We start from the raw sequence: 25,110 nt of genomic DNA, 5'->3' as shown, positions 1-25,110 counted from the left end.
TATATTACTTTACCGCAGTACTGGTTTGTTTTTTTTTTTTTATCATTTTTTACTTCTTTACACATTTCTCGCAGATTGTCCGAATTACACCTACGATGAATAGCAACAATTTTTACGGCACGTGAATCACGCGTCCTCCACTGCGAATGTCGGATATAAATATTGAGGGCAATAAAACAGTAAAATTTCAAAGAATCTTCGTGATTAATAACAGGAAAAATGAGGTCAGAGTACACCTTTTGATTGTACTATAGGTATACACAATCACGTGTGTATATGTAGGACAATGTTTTAATATTAATCGACGATAATCGTACCGCTGCAGTGAAATGAAATAAAATTCACGTTTGTCCGAAAACATCGTTATCGGGTCAATAAGCGTACAGGTGATATAATACCCACGCGTGACCTTGGAAGAAATGAATGATACATAGTCATCATCTATCTGTACGATACTTGGATAGTGCGAAAAGGATTTTTCAATCCCACGCTTGACAATGGACAGAGTAGTATGACTCGCATCTTTGAATTGTAAGCTGTATCTCTACAATCAATCAAGACGACATAATCTAAATTTAGATGCTTTTATCGAGCCGCGATCGGTTCGCATATTATACCTGTCTGTACGTGTATAGAAGCTTTAATCCATTTTTGCGACGCGGACGGCGGGAGGTGTTCAAATTCGAAACAGAACGGATTCTGAAGATGCGACTTTGATCGGAATAAGTGTCACAAAGAGTTATTATTTTTCACGGCGCGAATTCGCTGCAGCTTAGCAAATGAAGAGAGAACAAACCGTGCCAACTTATGCTGTGTATTACACTGATGTAGGTAATACCAAGAGTGACAAACCGTGAATAATTTGATGCTAATTTTCGTACTTCAACGCTGACTTCCTTGAGAAGGCCGTTCGAAACGTTGTCTAGACTAAAAAAAACCAGTTATATTCGTGAATCTTCTCCAAGGTTGGTAGAATATGGAGATATCAAACATCTCGCGAGTCTCGCACGAACATGCCTCGAACACACGTGATATGTTTAGTTTATCACCGTCATTGAGATTTTAATCACGTTGAAATTCTAATTTATTCACATAGTTACATGTGCGCGATGCCATCACGCAGTTTTAGTTTGCTTAATCACGTTTCGCTGTGATCCTTAAATTCTTCTATACTTGATCATATTATTGTACGATCGTTGCGTAATTCATTTTTTCTTAACGTTAGACGCCCATCATCTTGACCACCGTATCTCTGTATATTTAATCATCCGTCCATGTGGTCGGAATTCGTATTTTTCCCCTCACCGCAGCGATGATTCGTCGTCTCTGTTGAAGAACAAAAAACACGATGTTTTATCACCTTTCCAAAATGATTCTTTATGCAGCCTGCCGGAAGTGCCACACACATATATTATTCGTATTATTTGTCATTTTTTGGCGTCGTCGATTTCGCATCACGATGTTCACCGTCCGCCGGGATCCTGCTTACTCACCTCATTAAACATGCGAATAATATGTTTCGTCGCGGATCGTTTCGACGGCATAGCAATCGTGCCAAGTAGCCACGTATCGTCAATTTGCAATGTCGTTACAACGTCCCGCCTTTAAACACCTCAGTTCAAACACAGCTATTAGATTGGTTCTAATTCTCGGATCGTTTCTGAAACATTTTCGACTCGACGTCTTGTATTGCCGTCGATGACGAGTTCCAATAGAAATTTTCCTACTTATATCGTTATGTACACTTGTGGACTTGAATTCAGAGACGGTTAGTTTTACGGCCTAGTCGATTACGTTGGTAACGCAAATTGTGTCCCTAGCGGCCGGCGAACAGTGGCGCTGCAGGCTGAATCAGCGTTGCCAACGTCACCGACTCGGCCGAAAAACTAGCCGTTTCTGAATTAATCTTCACAAGTGTACATCGCGTTTTATACGCCTTGATTGTAAAAGGAAAAAAAAAACTTTATTTTCGTAAATGACGGAATGCACCTGTAAATTTTCAACACATTTCTGAGGCGTATACTAAAAATATTTCCAACGACATCTTTCAAAATAGAAAACACACGTGATGCTATATAGCAGTTGCGTATGTACACTTTGCATAGATTTTCGGATATCTACGTCTTTCATCATCAGTTGCCTGAAGTAATACATCGCCGGCACTCAACGGTCCAAATAATTCCATAATCTGCTTATACGCATCTCCGAGTCTGGTGAAAAAAATTAGGTCAGTCGATGTTGATGGTGGCAAGGCCGAATATATATCCGCACCATAGAATAAGGCGTGATCACAATAGGCCCTATTGTCGGGGCTTGTTATATGGGCTGGTAATCTGTCAATTACCCTCGTAACAGTAACGATGTTACGTCACCAGTAAAAGCTTCTGCTTACACTGATCGGTAAATGGATCACCTATTCCTCGTGCAATGCGTCTGCGATACTTGTTATATAGGTACGTGTAAGGCCATGGTACAATATCAAAGGTATACGGAAATTAACACGATCTGGTAAAATCTCGGACGATATACTTTGACGGCGGTGAATGTATGTATATTGCGTATATATGTATATATGTGTATATAGTCAAATATTATACAGTCGTGACAATTTTTATTATACACAGATATGTATGTATATGAGTATAATATTTGACTTGCAGATTAGACATAAATTATATACATTGAATGTCACGTACGAGCGGATGATTTTTATGCCGCAACGTATGTACGTACTATTGGCGAATAAATGATCTGAATATGGTGATTACTCCAACGGATACGATCTTCTCAGTTTTTTCAGATCTCAAAACAAGTATGTATACCGCGTAACTTGGCGGTGTGTACGCGTTATCAAACGATTATATCAGTTTCTTACAGGTATAGTAATAACAGCTATTCTCGAAAACACGCCGAGTCATTCTATGTGTGCTATCGACGAGAATGTTGTGCAGATTTTAATATTTGCGACGACAGAAAAATGCATCGCAAAGAACCCGTATAGACAAGATCGTCGATGTTGAAATATCAGAAAAACTAGTAATCAATGCTCAACTGTCAAAATCACAGCTGTACTCCCAGATGATCGATCGATTGGTAATCTTTTTGCGCGGTATGCCCGGAGTAAACAGATTGCAGGAGAAGTTGTAGAAGGAAGCCTCGGTAATTGTATTGCGAAAAATAAACGAACGTTGAGAAATTGTACGATCAGTGAGAATTTTCCACCCCAATTCCTCGGATCGGTACCGATTTTCAGCGCAGAACCTTGTCTGTCGATCAAGCTGAGGAATGTCTCGAGGTAAAAAATCGAAGAAAAAGGTACCTCGGCGAAGACAGGAAACGTCGTCGTTGCTTACCACGAACCGTCATACCGAAATACACACGGCCACTTTTCGTGGAGGAGTTGCAGGTTGGTATGAGAAACGTAATGCCTCGTTTAACTTATACCTTGTTATTCTTTATCTAACGATGGAATAACCACATTTCTTGCAAAAATTATATAGTGAACAATATTGTTCAGAGAAATATGTTGAACGACTAGTGGTAGGTAGAGTTTCATGGAACTTCTTAGAAAAATACCGATTTGTATAAAATTGTTTTAGAATCTATTTTCAAATAAATGCTCGAATCTAAAAATTTTGAAGTTGAAAATAAACTGCCGGTCAATTTCTCAACACTTGAGTGGAGGATGAATTTTTTTCCTGAAATGTACAGAAACTGATGACAACTGAAATTATACCTAATTTGCTATAAATCACTCGCGACTGCAATCGAAGGTCAGAATTACTCGGTAATCGGTACTGAATTCTAAGAAACCAGTCGGATGTCGTTCTTGCGATTATTTCTTATTTCGTTGAATCTTTTATTGCGGTAGACACATCCTGCCGAATTAGGTATTCCGAGCATGTATTTTTTTCAGAGTTACTTATGTATGGAGTAATCACGTTACAAGTTAGTCCGACTCGAAGTAGCTATAGGTAAAGACGAACGAGTTGAATGAGAATTGGCCAAAATAACAGAGCAGTATAAGTCCAACCTGTTTCAATATCGTGTCATTCGTATGTATTACATATGCGGACCTTTCGCAATTCATAGTCTGCCGACGAAACTAAACGATACGTATGTACGTGTCTTATCACAGATTATGTAACAATCCCAAGTATGCAATATATTACGTACGAAAGACAAACGGTAAGTTGTTACCCTGCTCGACTTGCTGTGTTGAATAGATAAATTATCATCACTATCGTGGTTTTCGCTTGTTACTCGATACAGGCGAACTCTTATCGTTAAAGTGCCGAATCCTCCTCCAGGTACCAGCAAGGCTGCATCGTTTCTGAGATTTCCACACGAAGGCAAAAAGCTCCAAGCTCAACCTCGAAGTCCCTTCAATTTTGGCAATGGGCAGGTAGACGTAGAATCTTGCTTCCCGACTCTAAATCAGCCATCCCCGAAGAGCCTGAGCACCGTGTTCAACGCAGCGGAACTTGAAAAACTGAAAGAAACGTTGCACGTGTCAGATTTGGTCGGTTATAATGAAAAGTGGCGAGAACTGTGCGTTGGAAGTGTTTAACGACGAATTATATGCGAGTGTGTTTCTTTCGTGTTACAGTCCTACACGCCGTTACTCCTTGGCTCGGTTGTTCTAGAGAAAAGTGATACCGTAAAAAGACTACTGCGAGATGGACACCGGGTCGATTGTTGTGCGGAAGACAAGTCGACCCCGCTGATGTGGGCGGTTAGGAAAAAAAACCTAGAGATGATCAACGTGTTGATGCAACACGACGCTGATCCAACTCTACTCGACAATAATACGGACAACGTTGCCTTGATTGCTATCCAGTCGACGACTTGGGATGAAAATGACTTTCTAGACTTCTGGAAGACCATTAACTACAGAATGGATCTTGACCATGCGAATGTCACCGGGAACACCGTGCTTCACTATGCGATTAAGCGCCAGTGGAACGTTCTGGTTGAACAGATATTGAAAACTGAGGCTAACGTTAATTGCGCAAACGTCAAGGGGGTCACTCCGCTGATGATGGCGGGTATCAGGGTGAACCCCTCTATGGTGAGCGCTCTTCTTCGATGTCACGCCGATATTTCTCGGGAGGATTCCCGAGGGTGCACTGCTCTGTGCTACTCCATTGCTTGTAGCATGCAAAAGAAACTCGACACACCCCATCCGTCGCTACAGAAGCTCGTCTGCGCGGTCAACGCGGAAGAATCAAATTTCACAATTGAAAGCTACTTGAGGGTGAGCTTATATAATCTAGACTCGTACGCTGGATGTAATAATTAACCGATTGAACCACCAGCAATTACTTCAATTTACTTTTCAGAGACGCCTGGAACTTTTGATCTATCCACCCGAACAAGCGGAAAATTTTACGTCGACAATAAACTCCATCATCAGAAACGTATTCGGATTCTTCATTCAGTACACGCAGTCTGGTCTTAAGATATTCCTGCATCTCGATGTCTTCGAACAGATTCGAAAGGTAATTGAATGAGTTATATTCGTGACTCACGATATTGACTCATGGTATGGCGGTATATACATATAAACATGGTTCACTATACTTTCCTTTGCGAAATATAAGTACTGATAAATTCTGTCGCATTGTAATACAGGCAGTAGAGGAACACATGGAGAATTGGAATTACCTTGAAGCTGTACTGGGAATTCTGATTGATTTACTTTGTTACTGCGACTGCTCCACCAATGGTGATACCGCCAAAACACCAGAGACTGACTTGATGGATTCATTTGCAATCGCTGATCTGCCTAATGCTTGTCTCCGAGTATTAAGACGGTAATATCCGATGACCTTTAGCCAATTAACTTCCGGTCGTAAGTGTATAAGAATTGATTTTTTAGTAAACGTGTATGTATAACTTAAATTAGCATCTACCGACAGATATGCGGCAGATCGAGCCGCGAATTGCATAGTATCATCGGGATTAGAACCTATTTTTGCTAAATGTACAACACATGGAAAGACTCGCGAGTGGTTGGAAGAAAATCGTGATCACATTGAACCGTACTATTCAAATTTGCTACAGGAGAACCATAAGGCGCAGTTACAAACACTGGCCAAAGATCAGAAACATCGTCTATTTAGTACGATTATGCAATTTCGTTATCTGATGAGAAACTTTAAACAGCGCAGTGACACAGCTCTGGAATCATTACCGGATTCTAGCTTCAGCAAAAGTGATCGGTCACTTAAAATCAATCAGTCGTCAACAAGTCCCGAACATTCTCCCGCTCCGAGCGTTGGTTCATCGAAAAAACAACGTCGTAAAATTAAAACCCTACGAATGAAGTTGGCCAAGATGAGAGGGCTGACATTGGTTGAGCATAATGGTTCATCGTGTGTTCAGAGCGAGGCTGGTGGTAAATATTTTCCAAAAAGTACGCGACCACCGATGTCACATCATGGGAACCCCGCAGTTCGGATTGAACATCAAAGTCCTCGGTCGATGTTTCGGCGACAGCATCAATCGTTGTGTAGAAGAAAAAATTGCGCTTCTTGGAAGCCAACGGAAAGGAGTGAGACCGAGGATTCGATGAAGGTTTTCAATTCTAATTTCTCAACTGGCAACGTCGAACTTAAACCGAAAATTGGTGAAGAAAATTCCGCAACGAATGGAAGGGAACTATCAGTAGCTGGAGATGTCGGAGGGTTTAAAACCCCACTCACCACTTTGGAGACTTTGGAGTGTGTTTCGCGAGTTTCGAATCCGGGTAATTTCCTAGACGATGCTATGCTTTCTCAGACGAGGCGTGAATTGGAAGACAATAACAATTCCTGTAATAATGATCCACCGTACCAACCTTATACCAGCGAAGTGGACGAAAGTAATAATTCAAGTGTCCGTAATTTTGAGAAATATGTCTCTAACTGTCGTGTAAATATGTATCTAATCCTTACTAATTCGCACCCTTGTTGTGTGTGCAATACAGGAATATGTGCCCGACAACGTGGAGGCAACGATTTTCTACCTTTCAAATTTGTTTGAAGAAATTATATCATGTTACCGAAGAAATTGGCAACACGATAGAGAATCGGGTTACCCAGGCTACAAAGGAGGTCAAGGTGATCTTGTGGCTGCCACAGAGGAACAAATTGAAATAAGAATCGAAGAAATAGCAAGGCTTAATGCCATATTACCAAAGCTGGAAGATTCTTGCATAAAAAAGTTAACGGAAAGTTGGTTGTCCTTGATCTCGAAGGTGCGGGAAACTGCAAATCGTGATTTCAAAAAATACAAGAGCGTCGTCACTCTGCTCCAGCTGCACCTGCTGATGCATCAAGTGTCTCCAGCGAATGATTTTGATAAAAGCAAAGACAAGCCTACGATTGGTAAACCTTTGAAGAACGATGAACTTAATAAAAAACTGGGAACTATAGGTGACGGAGGAATGAGAAAGGAAAAATGGAGAAAATCCGATTTCCTTAGCGAATCGTCAACGGAGATGCATTGCGGGGGATCTTATGAAACCGAGGAAACGCAATACCGTTTGATTCATCATCGCGTGCAGAACACATTGCTCGATAGTGATTGTGAGTCTACTGATAGCGACGGTGAAGCGTCGGCTCGGGTTCCTGGTAAACAAAACCAGCTGCAAACTACCACGTACCAATGCTGTGAACAAGGCATGCTGGAGCAGAGCCCGAATCCAATGACCCCTGATGATACAGCAACCGTTGTGTACACGACTCAAATAATAGAGGCTCGTCGTACCCAAGTTAACGTCAACTCCACGACGCATACATTCGCAGAATTATTGCGAACACGTAGCGCCGACGTGTTTTCTACCATCCCGGCGCTGCCACCGGTAATTCAATTGCGAACAACCAGGGCGACGGCTTTGACACTCGCCGAAAATCCATCGATGCAGTCCAAAAATCGGCGGTCACTCAACCCCCGAAAGGGTGCTCCAGCAACGCAATCGTACGTCAGCCGATGGGACGTCTTACTGAAGGGATTCAGAGCGCATTTGAAACACAGAACAAACGGACCAGGAGATGCCGTGCTTGTCAGCGCGTCGGAACAGCGAAAACATTTCACTATATCGTTGGGCGGCAACTTTGGGCCGATCGAATTGGGCCTTGACACAGACGGGAGACCTCTTGCTGTAAGAAGATTGCGCAGAGAAGACAGTGCGCTCATTCTGTCTTCACTGACTCATCTACTTGCCATTAGACACGTTAACATTTTGCCGTTCTTCATTTCTGCCGACAATGGTGCGGATGTGATCCTCAGCACACCCCTATGCGAATATAACCTTGGAGAGTACCTGATGTATTTGAAAATCGGCAAAGGACTTGAGGAGCGATCGCTTGTTCTCGTTAAACAATTTTTGGCGGGATTGTACTTTTTGCACAACAACGATGCGCCCGTTGTTCACGGTAACATCAAGCCATCAAATTTGATGATCGATCGAGCTGGCGTTTTGAGATTGGCTGAATTTGGCTTGTGGAAATCGCTCTACCGTTCCAGCCGTCCGCCGAGCTCATCGATGATTTGGTTTTCACGCGAAAGTTACGAAAATTACGAAGAGAATGAAGTACTCGACTGCACTTGCGCCTCTGACATTCAGATCGCCGGGATGGTCGTTCACTTCATATTAACCGGAGGCCTTCACCCCTATGGGATTCAGACCAGCGATATCCTCGATAACATTCGACGTGGTTATCCGACAATTCAATGTCAAGGCTGTGAAATCGTTGATCTGATATCGTGGATGCTGGTAATTGACCCACTCGAACGTCCGTCCATTAATCAAGTCCTCACGTAATATGATTTTATTATTTCTCCGTTTACTTGCACGCCATTCGCGTTCTTCTGGGTTACAATATGATTTGTAAATTAGGCATGTATTTTTCTGGGATGCAAACAAGAAATGGTCCTTCCTATTGGCTTGCGCCGGAATAAACGCCAACGGTGAAGCTCTTCCACTGCCGTTAGAGTCATTCCACAAAGATTTAGAAGCCAAGGCAATATCCGATCAAGTTAAAGGTGATTGGGTGAGCAATATTGTTACAATCTCCTTTCGCAAAAACTCATCAAATTTTTACAAATTATTTCCGACAAAATGTTCACATCGTTCCGTCCAAGGGGTAATTCTATACCTCCTATGCAGTTGTCAATAGTTCGGACACAATTTCCTACTTTGGCGTTGAATGAAGGCCAGTACTCGACTTCGCCAACTGGACTTTTGGTATTCGTGCGACGATTATTGGAATCGGAACCAGCTGCTTTCCAGTCTGCCGTGTCGCAATTTATCCTTAGCGCATTCCCCACGCTAACTCTGTCGCTCTATCGCCTTCTCGAAGCAACACGTTGGCACTCTCATCCTGTGTTTTCGTCCTATGTGAGAATGAATCGAGTTTGATGTCGGTTGTGATAATAAAAAATTCACCTGTCATCAGGCATAAATCAAAGTAATGCACGTTTTACATATATTTTCAGAAACATTTATTTTACATTCTTAAGACAGTGTTCAATAGTGTATACTGTGTAAAACGTCCATGTTTTATAACTTACAATATATATATGTTACAATTTGTAAGTATTATTATGTTACGTACGAGTATTCGATTATTATTTCTCAACTCGCATTCTTGATCGCATGTTAGTTTAATCCTCTTATAAAGCATATTATTTTGCACGCGTAGTTTTCTCGGAGCTGAATATTCTGTATAAAAATGATTCAAAACATGACATATAATATACTTGCAAGACGGTATAGATAACTCGTGCCAAAAAAAAAATTATTTTTTTTCACGAATTGAATATTCGCTTGTTTTATAACAAGGTTTTAGGGCCTCCACGACATGAGTGCAGTCAGTGCATCAGGTGGTGGTTACACTTACTTCTTTGGTGCTTTAGTGTAATTGTTCATTACGTATACACGTATATATTCTAGTCACGCAATTCCTTCGGTTGCAGTGATCAATTTACAATATATTATTAGTAATTTATCAATACCAAATTATTATACATTTTCTATCGTATCTTTCAAAGCCGGCAATTTAAGCTTTTATTTGGGACATGATTACTTAAGAATTAAACATAATTGATCGATATTTACGTATGAAGGCCGTTATAGCGGATCAAGAATTGCAGTGAATCTACAGATAGTTGATTAAAAATCGCCACAGAAATATTCTTTACAAATTGTTTTATTAAAACTCGATCGGGTCTTCAAAGTGTCGAGTTTTATACTACTGCAATAATGCAATCAATCATAGTTGACATTACTGTACACTTGGCTAAGCATTCCAATTCAATTTTCGGACAAAAATACCTCAGAATATAGATGGCTATATATTTTACTTCAAAAATTAAACTAAAATTATTAAAATATAACGTTATTTGATAATACTTTACTATCACAGATTGTTGGCAATTTGACGATGCAATTTATTTTATGAATATGATGATTAATGATCATATTGAACATTTAACAGACGACGGACTGCTCAAGACGTTTACGATTGTGTAAAAGATGGTTTTCCGAGATTCACTTAACATGCACTTTTCAAAGTCAAGATAATTCATGAATGAAACTTATCGAGGGTACTTCTGTTTCTGACTACACCAGACGGTGAATGAAAAATAAAAAATCAGTAGTAATGTGACTTGATGAACTTGTAGTTTGTGAATTTCAGAAGACAATGTACTACTAGTAAGTGAGTTTGAGTCAAGCAACAGCCAATTATAAAGCTGATTATTGCAGTAGATAGGGCAAAGTAATATGTATTGGGTATTCTCTATACGGCGCAAATTAACCGGTAATGAATAGTAATGAAAACAAAATTATTATAAAATTGCACATAATATTGAGATGGCAATACTCCGTTACTGAGATTATTGCAGATCATAAGTATACATGCTGTGTGAACGTAAGTAGCTAAAACCGGTTTAAAATACTATATACTTTGTGTATAAAAATTTTTATGAATATCTGATTTTAAAAGAAAATTTTTTTTTTCCTGTCATATATTCTATTGTCTCTATTATTTTGTACACCATTAAGTGCACCCTTAATATAAATCTTAATTATAATTTTTTTTACAGATTATACGTACATATGTATTACGAAGTAGTTACATTCTCAATCTCTCTCATTATTAGTTTTTTCTTTCTCTCTTCCTGATGAAATTAAAAGTATGCAAGTTTTAGTACTTTTATTTTTTTGCTGTTTGGCTAGTATGTATTTCATATAAGTTGATATCTTTGTATTAACTTGTCATTCTTCAGACTGCATTGAAGAAATTAAAATATGACGCCCCCCCCCTTCCCTCTCCCTCTTCCTCTCTTTTCGTTGAAAGCTCCACATCGTTAATACACTTGTGTTGTCCTTAGGGAGCACGCTGCTCCAGAACATCTTATATGAATGCTTTTCTCTGTCTCTCTCTCTCTCAGATACAATTTCTCTCTCTTTTGCACACGTAACAGATTACAAATTACGCATGTTTACTGTGAAGCCTCATTTAAAGGCTACTAGCGATAAGTAACAAGCACACGATTCACGTAATATCATTTGGCATGCCTACCAAAGCTTAACTTGAAGTTGACTAAGTAGAATATATATGTCTATTCAACCGCAATGAAAAGACTGTGTATCTCATTATCAGTAAGAAAAACATACGTATAGCGGTTATGATAGCCAATTTGTTGTTGTTTTAGGAGATAAAAATCGAAGACGATAAAGAGATAATTCTTGGACAAATTTGCATTAGAAACCAGGAAGCATAAGCCATTGCTGTACAATGTTATGCCCGTGTTTAGTGATGTTTGCAAAGTTCATGAGCTTGAATTGAGATTATATGTAGTAAAAATATATCACAAGCTGACGTGACCGTGATAAAATACGTAATCCAGAAATTCCGAATCGTGTGAATGAGAACGTTAACCTTATGCCTAATGAAATATTTACGCACAATATCCACTTGGAAAACAATTGTTTGTCTCACTGTTTCTTATTTTAGGACAGCACACAACGGAAAATTTTATCTTACCCATGAAACACAGACTCTGTTACCGCTTTGGAAAGCAAAGATAAACCAAAGAAACCCACTCAACAAGTTTGCATTAAATCCTGAGAGTTTGAAATCGAAAATCTAAATCTAACTGGTATTAAATTATAATCAGAAGGGTGCAATAATTGCTGCAGCTTCGCCTCTGCTTGTTGGTAGAGAAGCGCATTCATGCCATGCGTTCGAATGCGGATCGTAGCATTCGACTGTTGAGATTGTTATTTGTGTCCGATAAAAGTTTATTTCCCGTGACTGATCACCACCTATCACATATAGTCGACCGTCAGCTGCAGCTACGGCGGGGTACGATCGCCCCACATTCATCGGAGCAACTGTACTCCATTTATTCTGAAATGTATATAACAGTCTCAATTTATAATCAATAGTGACAATGATCAGTAACAGCAAGACAGTTTCAAGCGTACAGTTCACTCACCTTATCAAATGAATATCTCTCAACTGATGTCAGGACCTCCTGATTTTTGTTTATGCCACCGACAACGTAAATATAGCCATCGAGTATAGCTATGCCCATTTGCATCCGAGGAGTCAACATGGGAGCAAGATAACTCCATTCCCTGGTGACTGGGTTGTAACTCATAACATCTTGACGATGTCTGCTATTGTGGGTACATCCGCCAACGATATATATCAAACCTAAATGTAATAAAATTTAATAATGACTCAAACTAATTGCAAAACACATAATATTCAAAAGTTCTATTACAAGGTAAAATAATTGGTCACCCATCTTGATATAAAGTGAAATTGTGCTTACCTTCGTATGCGACAACGCCCATGCTGAATCGAGGTTCAGGCAGTTCTCCATCCAAAGTCCATGAATCGGCAATTGGATCATACACCTCGATAGAACCACCAATGTCTTCGCCCACCCAGCCGCCGAAAGCGTACAGGCTGTTTTCTATTGCACAGAGACCTAACGCACAGCGTGGTTCTATCATGCAAGCAATGGTTGTCCAAACGTCATCCCGAGGATTGTAGCACTCTCCATCTCCGATTATACATGATTCCAGTTCACCACCGACCACGTACACTTTCCCATCCAGTAATGCTACACCAGGTAATATTCTTCCGATACCGATCGGCGCGACTTTACTCCATTCTCTATAAATTTAGTATGTTTGTTATATATTGTCGTCAGCTTTATCCTAATGACAAATTACTAATTCAGAGTTACTGACGACTGGTAAGATAAGAAATTTATTCCATGATTATTATTCTTATTACTGTTATCACATGAGAAGTTTGCAATGTCATACCCAGTAAATGTGTCATATTTTTCAATTGTGTCATAAGTACTTTCTGCAGCTCTTCCCCAACTGTCGGCAGAAGGTTCTCGCTTCGAACCACCAATAACTAAAATATTTTTCTTAGCGCAAAGTCTAGGTTGCTCATGAAGCGGCACCAGGCAACCTTTGTTGGTTATTAAGTCTTTTAAAATCGATCGCAAGGCTACACTCAGGCTCGCATCTTTACTGTCCAAGATAACTCTTTCCAAACGTGCGACTGAACAAAGACGCAGCCTTACATAACGCAGCACCTCAAATACATAACAACGCCTCGCTGGTATATCATGAACAATCCAGTTATGAGCTGCTTGAAATACCTATTGAATCAAATCAAGTATTTATATACTTTCTTCGAACCTCTTTGGTAATGGTTAGCTAAATATTGTTAAATTCACGCGGTACAAATGAAATGAGATGAATATCATTGAAATTTATCGTAAAGGTGTGTTCACAGAACAGTATAAACGGGAATGTAAGGCTTGTGGTGAGGAAATTCTTCATTGTTCTTATTATCATGAGTATTATGTTTCGTTGTTGAGCCACATTCATTTAATGGCAGTCACTCGCAGTAATAATAAACATCGTCTTTGACTGATTATCAGAGAAACCACATAATTACCTGGAATTCAGTATCAACATGAATGTATTCACTGGAAATGAGTTTCACAATTTGTTCCTTAGGAAGGTCTAGGAATTCCTCTTCTTGGGATACTTGAGGAAAGTTAATTTCAATAAAACGTAAGGCAGTCATCAGCAGATTAGGCGTATTGTGTGCTTCAGCAAACCTATGCGATGGAAAAAATTGCTTATTATAAATCAACTATTAGGTTGAGGTAAAAGCAATAACAAATGTGTTGGCCAAAGATTATTACTTCCACTAAAGAGACATTTTTGAATAAAAATGTAGATGGCATTGTCAAGGAAAGCTATAAACTTTACCTATAAATTCCAAGTGCATTGCTAGAATGAAGTTGTTGTTGTAAATAGGTAATACAGCCTGAAACAACCTCATCTAATTCCAGCATATCTGCAGCAGCAAACAATTCTTGAACATTGTCCTGAGTAATTTCTACATTTCCAGTGTATATAAAATCTATAAGCAGGGACAGGATTTTAGCAGAGATTGAATGTATCTCTACTAACTCTTGTTGTTCTTCAACTAGACCTCCAGTGAACATTGCGTTGAAATAAGCACTACCAGCAGCCAGAACCGATCTATGAGCTCTGATAACAATTCCACCAGCGACTAAGCCGACATCGCTAAACTGATTCTTCAATCTTTGAGCATTCAAATTTTTCAATACTTTCGGCGCATACTGTCCGACTGCATACACAGTACTGGAAACATCCGTCGCCTGTTTAACTGGCTGAACTCCAGCCTGTTTAACTGACTGAACTCCAGCCTGTTTAACTGGTTGAGCCACGTATCCCATAGTTTTAGAATTGTGGCCACTTTTTAGTGGAGGCACTGCACCATCAGCCATGAAACCATCGAGTTGGCCTTTATCAACAGCTCCTATAAAATCGAACGTGTTGAAACATCTTTTCGGAGGCGTAATTAGAGTTTCACGTGTTATGAATTCGATAATAATTAGAATGATTATAAACATATTCAAGTAGAGAACCATAACTAGGAGTTTGTTTGGTATATGTTGTTACGATGTCATAAATTATGGAATCTGTGATACTCAACCTGTGCACCAACTTAAGACATACTCTGAGCAAATGAATTATGTCATAACATGTAAAAGCCATGTTGTACGCGATCTTTCAAAATTTTTGAGTATTTTATCAATTTTTATTGCCAAGATGTATGACGAAGTACATATTTCAATAGTTTATTTCACATCTGATATACAGAGTTTTAATCGAAACGAGTTAATAGTCTGATATCATTTTTCATTTTAAGAATCCAATGGAACCAATTGATATACTACGATGTTTCCATCAAAACAATACTGGCATACTTATTAATCCCTTTGCCTGCAATATTGAGTGAGAGCCGTGCTACGTCGATCGAGTGAAGCGTGCGAATCACGGAGTAAGAGCCATGGTATTTACACGTTTGACTAACTTAGTTATTGATTAGGAGCTCGCGTGATCGAAACTTAAATCATAAGCCAAGGGGTTAATTGTAAAATTTGTGTGGATGTTAGTATAAGCGGTTCAAATTGAGTTGAATACTTTGTAAGTAACAAGGGGTTACTGTGTGAATAATGGGATACGACAATAAGTCGCGATTTCTTTCAAATAAGTATCCGGTTGGATATAGTAACAGGTGCAGAGAATCACAGGATGCAAACTAATCGTGATGAGGTATGTTAGAGTTGGTATAGAATAATTTGAAACTTACGACATATACGCGAAAGCACCCTGTAGACGCTGTTGAAAGACTTGTTGTTGTTTTTCCCCTTCAAACGCATCGTTAAAGCAACATTTTCAATTGTTCATTAATTGACCAGATACGAGTTATCGTATAATTGTTTTAGTATTGAACTTAGAAAATTGAATTACTTTTTAATGGTTTGATAATCAAGAATTTGACATATGTCAAATAACCTATCTAAGCTACGTGAAGATGGCTGTGAAGTGATCACCCAGCTGTTTTCGAACCACACCTATCAACTGGAAACTCGAAATTCAAAACACCGCGGCAAAATGTATCAATGTAGTATATATTTTGCCAACAAACAACGCGCCAGAATATTTGGTGGGAATAATATTTGGGAATAAAACGTGAATTGAAAAATTATCAGACTTTGGGATAGGTATGAAATATAGTTTCAAGTGAAATTCGTCTGCAATCGCAATAAAATTTATTACTTGTGAATGTTCAGGCAACCGTTGACTACTGAAGCTATTCGATTCGATTATATCGAATCAACCATTTTCTAATTGGTCTCATTTCATGTAGCTTAAAGGACGATGAAAAACTCAGTGGGAAAAACCATAATGTCTACACATCATGGGAAAATGATTGGAAATATGCGAGCATGGCCCGTAGATAGACGGGACCATTAGGTGGTGAAACATCCTGAACAGAGATAGCCATACGGAAAAAGAAGAAGACGAAAAAGACGATCCAAAGTGATAAGATAGTATTTCCACCAAATACTACAGAGAAGAGTAGTGTATAACGGGTAACCGACGACTATGTGGTTGCCAAAAAATTTATAGTTTGGCAATACCGGTGTAGCGAAGATCCTCCATCTTCGCTGATGGAGAAAAAAATTGGAAGCATTAGAGTAACGAAAAATTTCTCTAGTCTAGTCCTCTTTGAGTTTTTGAAAAATTTAACATCGCAATCGGATTGAAATTTTCACCCATTGCCAGTCCTCATTCCCCCGAATCATTTAAAAGCAATTTTGTGCAAGTTGTGAAGCTTTAGTTATTCAACAAGGAATCAATGTACCGCAAAAAATACGACGAAAGAAGTCTTTCAAAATGAAATGTGGCCTACTTAGAAGAGCGCATTATTCTGCCAGCAGATGTCACAACGCCATATTTTCGTTTCCATTGCAATACTTAATTATTACGGCAAATTGAGAAGTAGTGCGAAATGCAATAATAGTTCCAAACATAAGCACAGGATATCAGGATTAGAGTTGAGCTGACTGCAAACAGAAAAAAAGCTCCTATCAATATTTTGTAAACCTAGATATACACACTATAAATATTAACATTTGAAATAGCTCATATTCAATAATTACCAATTGATCCGGCTTTATATCAAGTATTTTAAATTAATAATTGGTCGATTAGTAAACTCTATTTTTAAGTAGTAGATTGAGAAGATTCTGGTTGTGATAGTCAGTATTGCAAGATTCACAGGTACTTATAATTGGAGAAAGACTATTTTGTTTAAAAAAATAATCGCTATCAAATTTCTAGAGAGTTAATAGTGTTTATTCAGAAACAAATTGTTTTTACATGTATAACTTAATATGTACTTGTACATAGATCTACATCTCTCTCAAATAGACTATGGTGCTACTCATGGTAAACACTGGAATACATTTTCATTAATTTCTACCATATGCTATCTATAATATATTTATAACATCAGTATCGAGCCTCGAATTATTTGACTTGCTGCAAAATTTTGCAAGGAACTAAGTATTATTCTAATTTTTACTTTTATATTAATAATAAAGCAGTTATGTAGTTGGAATTGTACACATCATACTGTATGCACTAAAGGTACTTTTATTTATAATTAGGTACTTGGTTTACAAGTTCTCAAAAATGGTTAAAAAAATTTTTTCTTACAGCCGAAATAACAATATTATTTATATAACGTATTGTCTGCCATTCATGAGCTTATTACTGGTCGCAAAATGTGCTCTATTTACTAAAAAGGCACTAAAACATAACAAATTTGTCAACAGTATGAACATTGAGTTCCACCCGTAAGTTTCGATCACAAATGTGACGACAGCCCTTTCAAACACTTCTCCAAAACCACCGAATCCGCTTACTACTCCAACGACTGCTCCTCCAGACTTCCAACCATCCAATTCACCCAAAGAAACTGCAAAAGAGGCACTGAGGGCTGCAGTGGGACCACCTATTGCAAAACCAACCATGGCAAGCAAGTTAATACTCCACAGGAATCCCCAGGAAATCGTTAGCCAGAATATAACAAATCCTAAGGTCCCTATACCAAGTAAAATAAGACTCTGTATCAGGACAGTCTCTTTTCGTGCCATCCACCCCAGCCCAATGCAACCGAACAAATGACCGATATTATAAATACTTAAGGCTACCTGGGCTTTGTAAGTGTCATATCCAACCTTTTGCACAAAGAAATTTGGAACCCAGAACACGATTCCGCTCCTGACCAGTCGAAGAGAAAAAACTGCAATTGAAAGATCTGAGACCCCGGGCAGTGTCCATATTTCCATCCACGAGGTTCGGCGAGACAACTTATTCTGTGTATTTCTACCTGGTACATCAATATGAAGTTCCCAAGGAAGGTACAGGCTCAAAAGAGCAAGAAGAGCAACGATAATGACAATGGTACTTAAGGGGGGATAGACAAAAGTCCAAGAAAATTTTTTAAGTAAAAAGATAGCCAGATAATTGGCCATCAAGCTACCGAAATATTCGGCTAGCGAAAGAAGTCCAAAAAACGTATTTAATCTTGAATCTTGGATCCAGAAGAAAAATACCTTGCATAAAGATGGCCATATAAGTCCTTGAAACAATCCTGAAACCACTAGCAAGAGGACCATCGCATCGTAATTATCTGTTTTTCCAAAAAGTAACATTATTCCTCCTGAAACTGTCAGGCATGCTGCGATCAACTTCCGTGGTAGAAGACTGTCTGCGTAACGAGCAAGATATATTTGGGTAAATGCGATCGAGACCTTCATCGAGTTTTCTAAAAAGTTGTAATCACCAGGCGATATCAGTAAGTTTATTTCTAAGCTATTGCGAAGCAACGCCAATGGATACCTCAAAAGACAGGTACTCGCATGGACCACGAATACTGCGATGAAAATTGTGATTTGTATTACGTTTAAGGACGCCATGATTTTCTTTACTTGTTTTTTTAAGATGGATTATAAACAGAATGAGGGCTAATGAACTAAAAATCAAAATAATTTATTCTAAAAAAACGTTACACCACGCTAACATGAATAATACATGAATAACAATTAAAATGAAAGATATGATTGATTTTCCGATAAATATTAATCTATAATTTTACGCGCCTCTTTAGGGTCGCATATGACAATTGATTTTAATTATATATAGGTACCTGCAGATATTTATTATTGACAATGAAAATGAAAATTTATCTGTAAAAGATTTTTCGGCATATATATTTTAATGTATATATATATATATATCTGTATGTATCATTGTGATACACGTTGGGATGTGTGTGTATGGAAATATAAATGTAAAGTGGCTATTTTTAAATTTATATCACTACCGTTAATAAATCACACGTTGTTATTTCACTATTATTATTATTTGTAAATGGTGATTATTTCTCATTATTCATCGTTATGTCAATTTCTCACTTTACACGATATAATCTCAGTTACCATACCTTAATTCCTTTCTTTCCGGAGCTTAATTCTCATAAAAAAATTGACAATAATGAAAGTCACTCGTTATCGAATGTGAGTGTAAGTCTTCATATCGTACTATTAATAATAAATAAATGAAAAAAAAAAAACATTGTCAGCAAGAAACATAGCTTAGAATCTGGCTCTGATTCTACGATTTATACACACCAACAAGTACTCCGTTTGTGACAATGTCTGGAAGACTGGACGTAGTATTTGCCTGAATATATGGATCACATTGAAAAGTCAATATGGGATGATGTCTCAATGTGAGAGACCGGACCTGTTTCGGATCACCGATACCTACTTGGCCATTCATTCTGGAAAAGAAAATCTTGGGTAATAAAAAAAGAAATGGTACAACTACGAAATCCTGAAAAGTTATTGTTTACGAGGCTACTGTAGTTCAAATTCAAGTCTCTTGTTTTTCTTACTCAACAGATATTGTGTCGATCAAATTCGAATTAATTCAATTTAGTTGCAGTTCTCAGAACAATGATACTGATTATTTGCAGGATGAATTTCAATCAATTTAACCGAAGGAACTCACTTTTCTCATGCATATTTCTAGCTGTATTTTATTGTACGTGTATGATACATCCAAATAGCATTATTATTATAATCATACCTTTCATTTGTGTTTTGAGCACGGTTTTCAATTCCTAAAAAATTGAGAACTTGCTGTTTTGTAGAGGAAAGTCTGAGCATCTTTTGCATATACGATTCTAACGCTGATCTTCTCTGTTCCAATACTTTGAGTTGCGAATTTCTGACACGTTTTGGGGGAAAAGGTGCAGTGTCCTCTGTATCTTTTTTCAGCTGAAAAGTGACGAGTGTATTATGAAGCTATAAGCAACATAGGTAATAATCTAGGACTGGTTTCTTCTTTTAGTAAATAGATCTCAGCTCTATGGTTATACTTATTCCCAATTCAACTTTATAATATAATATAATTAAGTGATTCTGTTTACCATACGATGAAGAGTGTTGAACTCACTGTACCTCTTCTCGACGATGTGCCTGAGACTTGAATTTGGCTGTAAAACCTCGATTGTGTAAACGTGGTACGGTTTAGTGTACGATACTTCGACCAAGCGATATCCGGTGATAAAAACTTGATACATCGCATCTCTGGCAGCCTCTCCCGCCTCTGCTACACAATGACGTCACTCTAGTGATGATGGTAGCAAAGTGATAACAAGAACGAAAACCAAAGCAAACAATAAACTGGACAATCAAACAGGTATAACGTAATGACAATCGACACCCAGTCTATGACTGCTGCTTGTCGTATGTATTGATATATATATATATATTACCAAAGAGCAGAGATATTGAACAAAGTATTTGATAGCACCCAACAATTCACGAAGAATAAATACAATGTAAGTTTCAGAATTGTACACGGCATATAACAATTGAAGTGAACACATGAACGATGAAAAAAGAAACAATGAAGACAAAAAGCGGAGCTAACAGGAAAAAGAATGAACATACGTACACCCAGGACGCAACTTTGTCAACGTTGTTCGTTTACTCCGTGCTGCTGACAGCGACGAGATAGTTAAAATGTTACGTCATCTTTCTGTATCGGTAAATCGTTCATTCAGAGTGACGATCACTTCAGTCCTGTCGATTACGTGATGATTCAACGCTCTTAGTCCTTATTGTGAAGTATAACAGACTACAACTGTAGCGTCAACCTGCATCGGACATGTTAATGCCCGCATTCCAGCAATTAACGGCGTCTGTTCACTGGTGATATCTGGTGGCCCTAGTTGGAAACTACCGAACACACTACTAGCTAGTTAATTCATGGAAGGCACGGTCTTAGCATCAAACTGCAAACAAGCCAGGAAAATTGTCGGGCGGGGGTTGAGTCACAAACAGTTAGTGAGACAGTAATGTAGAAGTGTGATGAATAAGTGTTTCTGATGATACGTGCTTTTGTAATTTATTATGTGATTTTTTGTATATCTTGGCGAATTGACAAAATAAAACATGTAATGAATTACTCATGAATTTCAGTCACAATGTTTTATAATTTAACACATGATCATTTTCAGTAGGGTTAGTATGTGTACTGCAATCGAATTATTTTGTGGTAATATAAATATGAGACCTGTCCTTAATAAGAGTAAAATCGGATTTTATTGGTCTCACCCCCCAAATTGGTTCGAAATAATTCAAAAGACATGTCAGATTTTCAAAAAGATTTTCCCGTGATATTTACCCACCCCTGAATGCGTTACTTTTTGCCGTACGAAAAGCAGTGGTTTTTCGAGGTTTCTGATCATAAATTCGTACGGGCCCAAGAAACATCGTAAAAATTTTTCTAAAAAAGGAAAATAAAGGTGAATTTGCCCCCTTTCGAACGCCGCTCGGGAAATGTAGCTATCTTTATTTTTGACTCCGCTATCTAACTTTTAGTGCGGTACAAAATTTCGACTAGTGAATCCAAACTTTTGAGCGGTGAAGGAACTCAATGGAATTTGTCTTGAATGAAAAGGTAATTCTTGGCTGAATATAACTTCGATCACCTCATCACCTCATCTTCCTTCATACTGTCTGAAAAACCGATAAAAAAACATTTTAAAAATGTCGAAACACATCATTTGAAGAACTAAATATCAGAAGAAATGAATCGGAGTAGTCGTACCCTTTGCATTTTTGGCGAAAATTCTGGCGATTTTGTAAAGTGCTGGAATCAATTCCTTCAGGCACTATTCCGACGTAATTTTGCGAGAGAAATCGACTGGGCGCAGTCCCAATACGCTGCGATCAACGCATCGAAAGTTACAGCCAAAAAACGAAAACCTGAATTTTCGTCATTTTTCAGCTAGTGCTTTTTCCTTCGTGACTTCTTTCCTGTTGATCCCACGCTCTTCCGCTGCGTTTTCTGAGTTCCTTGGGGTCCAATTGGTCGGGAAAGAGTCATACGAATCAATTCTGAGACGAAAAATTTTTTGGTAGAAAAAAAAGGAAGGTTAACCCCTTTGTATTTTTGGCGAAAATTTTCGCGATTTTGAAAAGTGCTGGAATCAATTCCTTCAGGCACTATTCCGACGTAATTTTGCGAGAGAAATCGACTGGGCGCAGTCCCAATACGCTGCGATCAACGCATCGAAAGTTACGACCAAAAAACGAAAACCTGAGTTTGTCCCATTTTTCAGCTGGTGCTTTTTCCTTCGTAACTTCTTCACTGTTGATCCCACGCTCTTTTCGCTGCGTTTTCTGAGTTCCTTGGGGTTCAATTGGTCGGAAAAGAGTCATACGAATCAATTCTGAGACGAAAAATTTTTTGGTAAAAAAAAAAGGAAGGTTAACCCCTTTGTATTTTTGGCGAAAATTTTCGCGATTTTGAAAAGTGCTGGAATCAATTCCTTCAGGCACTATTCCGACGTAATTTTGCGAGAGAAATCGACTGGGCGCAGTCCCAATACGCTGCGATCAACGCATCGAAAGTTACAGCCAAAAAACGAAAACCTGAATTTTCGACATTTTTCAGCTAGTGCTTTTTCCTTCCTAACTTTTTTCCTGTTGATCCCACGCTGTTTTCGCTGCGTTTTCTGAGTTCCTAGGGGTCCAATTGGTCGGGAAAGAGTCATACGAATCAATTCTGAGACGAAAAATTTTTTGGTAAAAAAAAAAGGAAGGTTAACCCCTTTGTATTTTTGGCGAAAATTTTCGCGATTTTGAAAAGTGCTGGAATCAATTCTTTCAGGCACTATTCCGACGTAATTTTGCGAGAGAAATCGACTGGGCGCAGTCCCAATACGCTGCGATCAACGCATCGAAAGTTACGGCCAAAAAACGAAAACCTGAGTTTGTCCCATTTTTCAGCTGGTGCTTTTTCCTTCGTAACTTCTTCACTGTTGATCCCACGCTCTTTTCGCTACGTTTTCTGAGTTCTTTGGGGTCCAATTGGTCGGGAAAGAGTCATACGAATCAATTCTGAGACGAAAAATTTTTTGGTAAAAAAAAAAGGAAGGTTAACCCCTTTGTATTTTTGGCGAAAATTTTCGCGATTTTGAAAAGTGCTGGAATCAATTCTTTCAGGCACTATTCCGACGTAATTTTGCGAGAGAAATCGACTGGGCGCAGTCCCAATACGCTGCGATCAACGCATCGAAAGTTACAGCCAAAAAACGAAAACCTGAATTTTCGACATTTTTCAGCTAGTGCTTTTTCCTTCGTAACTTTTTTCCTGTTGATCCCACGCTCTTTTCGCTGCGTTTTCTGAGTTCCTAGGGGTCCAATTGGTCGGGAAAGAGTCATACGAATCAATTCCGAGACGAAAAATTTTTTGGTAGAAAAAAAAGGAAGGTTAACCCCTTTGTATTTTTGGCGAAAATTTTCGCGATTTTGAAAAGTGCTGGAATCAATTCCTTCAGGCACTATTCCGACGTAATTTTGCGAGAGAAATCGACTGGGCGCAGTCCCAATACGCTGCGATCAACGCATCGAAAGTTACGACCAAAAAACGAAAACCTGAGTTTATCCCATTTTTCAGCTGGTGCTTTTTCCTTCGTAACTTCTTCACTGTTGATCCCACGCTCTTTTCGCTGCGTTTCCTGAGTTCCTAGGGGTCCAATTGGTCGGGAAAGAGTCATACGAATCAATTCTGAGACGAAAAATTTTTTGGTAAAAAAAAAAAGGAAGGTTAACCCCTTTGTATTTTTGGCGAAAATTTTCGCGATTCTGAAAAGTGCTGGAATCAATTCCTTCAGGCACTATTCCGACGTAATTTTGCGAGAGAAATCGACTGGGCGCAGTCCCAATACGCTGCGATCAACGCATCGAAAGTTACAGCCAAAAAACGAAAACCTGAATTTTCGACATTTTTCAGCTAGTGCTTTTTCCTTCCTAACTTTTTTCCTGTTGATCCCACGCTGTTTTCGCTGCGTTTTCTGAGTTCCTAGGGGTCCAATTGGTCGGGAAAGAGTCATACGAATCAATTCTGAGACGAAAAATTTTTTGGTAAAAAAAAAAGGAAGGTTAACCCCTTTGTATTTTTGGCGAAAATTTTCGCGATTTTGAAAAGTGCTGGAATCAATTCTTTCAGGCACTATTCCGACGTAATTTTGCGAGAGAAATCGACTGGGCGCAGTCCCAATACGCTGCGATCAACGCATCGAAAGTTACGGCCAAAAAACGAAAACCTGAGTTTATCCCATTTTTCAGCTGGTGCTTTTTCCTTCGTAACTTCTTCACTGTTGATCCCACGCTCTTTTCGCTGCGTTTCCTGAGTTCCTAGGGGTCCAATTGGTCGGGAAAGAGTCATACGAATCAATTCTGAGACGAAAAATTTTTTGTTAGAAAAAAAGGAAGGTTAACCCCTTTGTATTTTTGGCGAAAATTTTCGCGATTTTGAAAAGTGCTGGAATCAATTCTTTCAGGCACTATTCCGACGTAATTTTGCGAGAGAAATCGACTGGGCGCAGTCCCAATACGCTGCGATCAACGCATCGAAAGTTACGACCAAAAAACGAAAACCTGAGTTTGTCCCATTTTTCAGCTGGTGCTTTTTCCTTCGTAACTTCTTCACTGTTGATCCCACGCTCTTTTCGCTACGTTTTCTGAGTTCCTTGGGGTCCAATTGGTCGGAAGAGAGTCATACGAATCAATTCTGAGACGAAAAATTTTTTGGTAAAAAAAAAAGGA

At 38.7% G+C, this 25,110-nt stretch overlaps 3 protein-coding genes across 12 annotated transcripts; 1 reads left to right on the top strand and 2 right to left on the bottom strand.

Annotated features, from left to right (window-relative positions):
- The first annotated feature begins 2 nt into the window (after positions 1–2).
- On the top strand, positions 3–9,774 carry LOC124305610 (uncharacterized). Its single transcript, XM_046765189.1, has 9 exons — positions 3–3,406; positions 4,311–4,522; positions 4,610–5,257; positions 5,343–5,501; positions 5,635–5,817; positions 5,899–6,879; positions 6,971–8,805; positions 8,885–9,038; positions 9,155–9,774. Exons 1-9 carry the CDS (start codon positions 3,286–3,288, stop codon positions 9,404–9,406), a joined length of 4,545 nt encoding a protein of 1,514 aa, XP_046621145.1. The 5' UTR covers positions 3–3,285; the 3' UTR covers positions 9,407–9,774.
- LOC124304317 (actin-binding protein IPP) lies at positions 9,466–15,964 on the bottom strand. The gene is made up of 7 exons (XM_046762348.1): positions 15,720–15,964; positions 14,306–14,882; positions 13,986–14,151; positions 13,337–13,683; positions 12,835–13,181; positions 12,493–12,713; positions 9,466–12,404 (listed from the first exon to the last, which is right to left on the bottom strand). The coding sequence occupies exons 1-7, from the start codon at positions 15,787–15,789 to the stop codon at positions 12,168–12,170; spliced, it is 1,965 nt and encodes a 654-aa protein (XP_046618304.1). The 5' UTR covers positions 15,790–15,964; the 3' UTR covers positions 9,466–12,167.
- A 1,306-nt stretch (positions 15,965–17,270) lies between these two features.
- On the bottom strand, positions 17,271–21,249 carry LOC124304961 (sorting nexin-24-like). Of its 10 annotated transcripts, XM_046763794.1 has the most exons (7): positions 20,948–21,246; positions 20,418–20,617; positions 20,075–20,265; positions 19,615–19,766; positions 18,538–18,749; positions 18,160–18,311; positions 17,819–18,023 (listed from the first exon to the last, which is right to left on the bottom strand). In XM_046763794.1, the coding sequence occupies exons 2-7, from the start codon at positions 20,568–20,570 to the stop codon at positions 17,963–17,965; spliced, it is 921 nt and encodes a 306-aa protein (XP_046619750.1). In that variant the 5' UTR covers positions 20,571–20,617; positions 20,948–21,246; the 3' UTR covers positions 17,819–17,962. The 10 variants fall into 10 exon arrangements, with proteins under 10 accessions (XP_046619748.1, XP_046619746.1, XP_046619745.1 ...); XM_046763793.1 differs by having other exon boundaries at positions 17,887–18,023; positions 18,160–18,749; positions 20,948–21,247; XM_046763797.1 differs by lacking the exon at positions 18,160–18,311 and having other exon boundaries at positions 17,891–18,023; positions 20,948–21,244.
- Between the last annotated feature and the right edge of the window lie 3,861 nt (positions 21,250–25,110).

The sequence above is a fragment of the Neodiprion virginianus genome, chromosome 5 (assembly GCF_021901495.1).
Source record: "Neodiprion virginianus isolate iyNeoVirg1 chromosome 5, iyNeoVirg1.1, whole genome shotgun sequence".
NCBI classification, from domain to species: Eukaryota; Metazoa; Arthropoda; class Insecta; order Hymenoptera; family Diprionidae; genus Neodiprion; species Neodiprion virginianus.
This window is presented reverse-complemented; position numbering and strand designations above follow the sequence as displayed.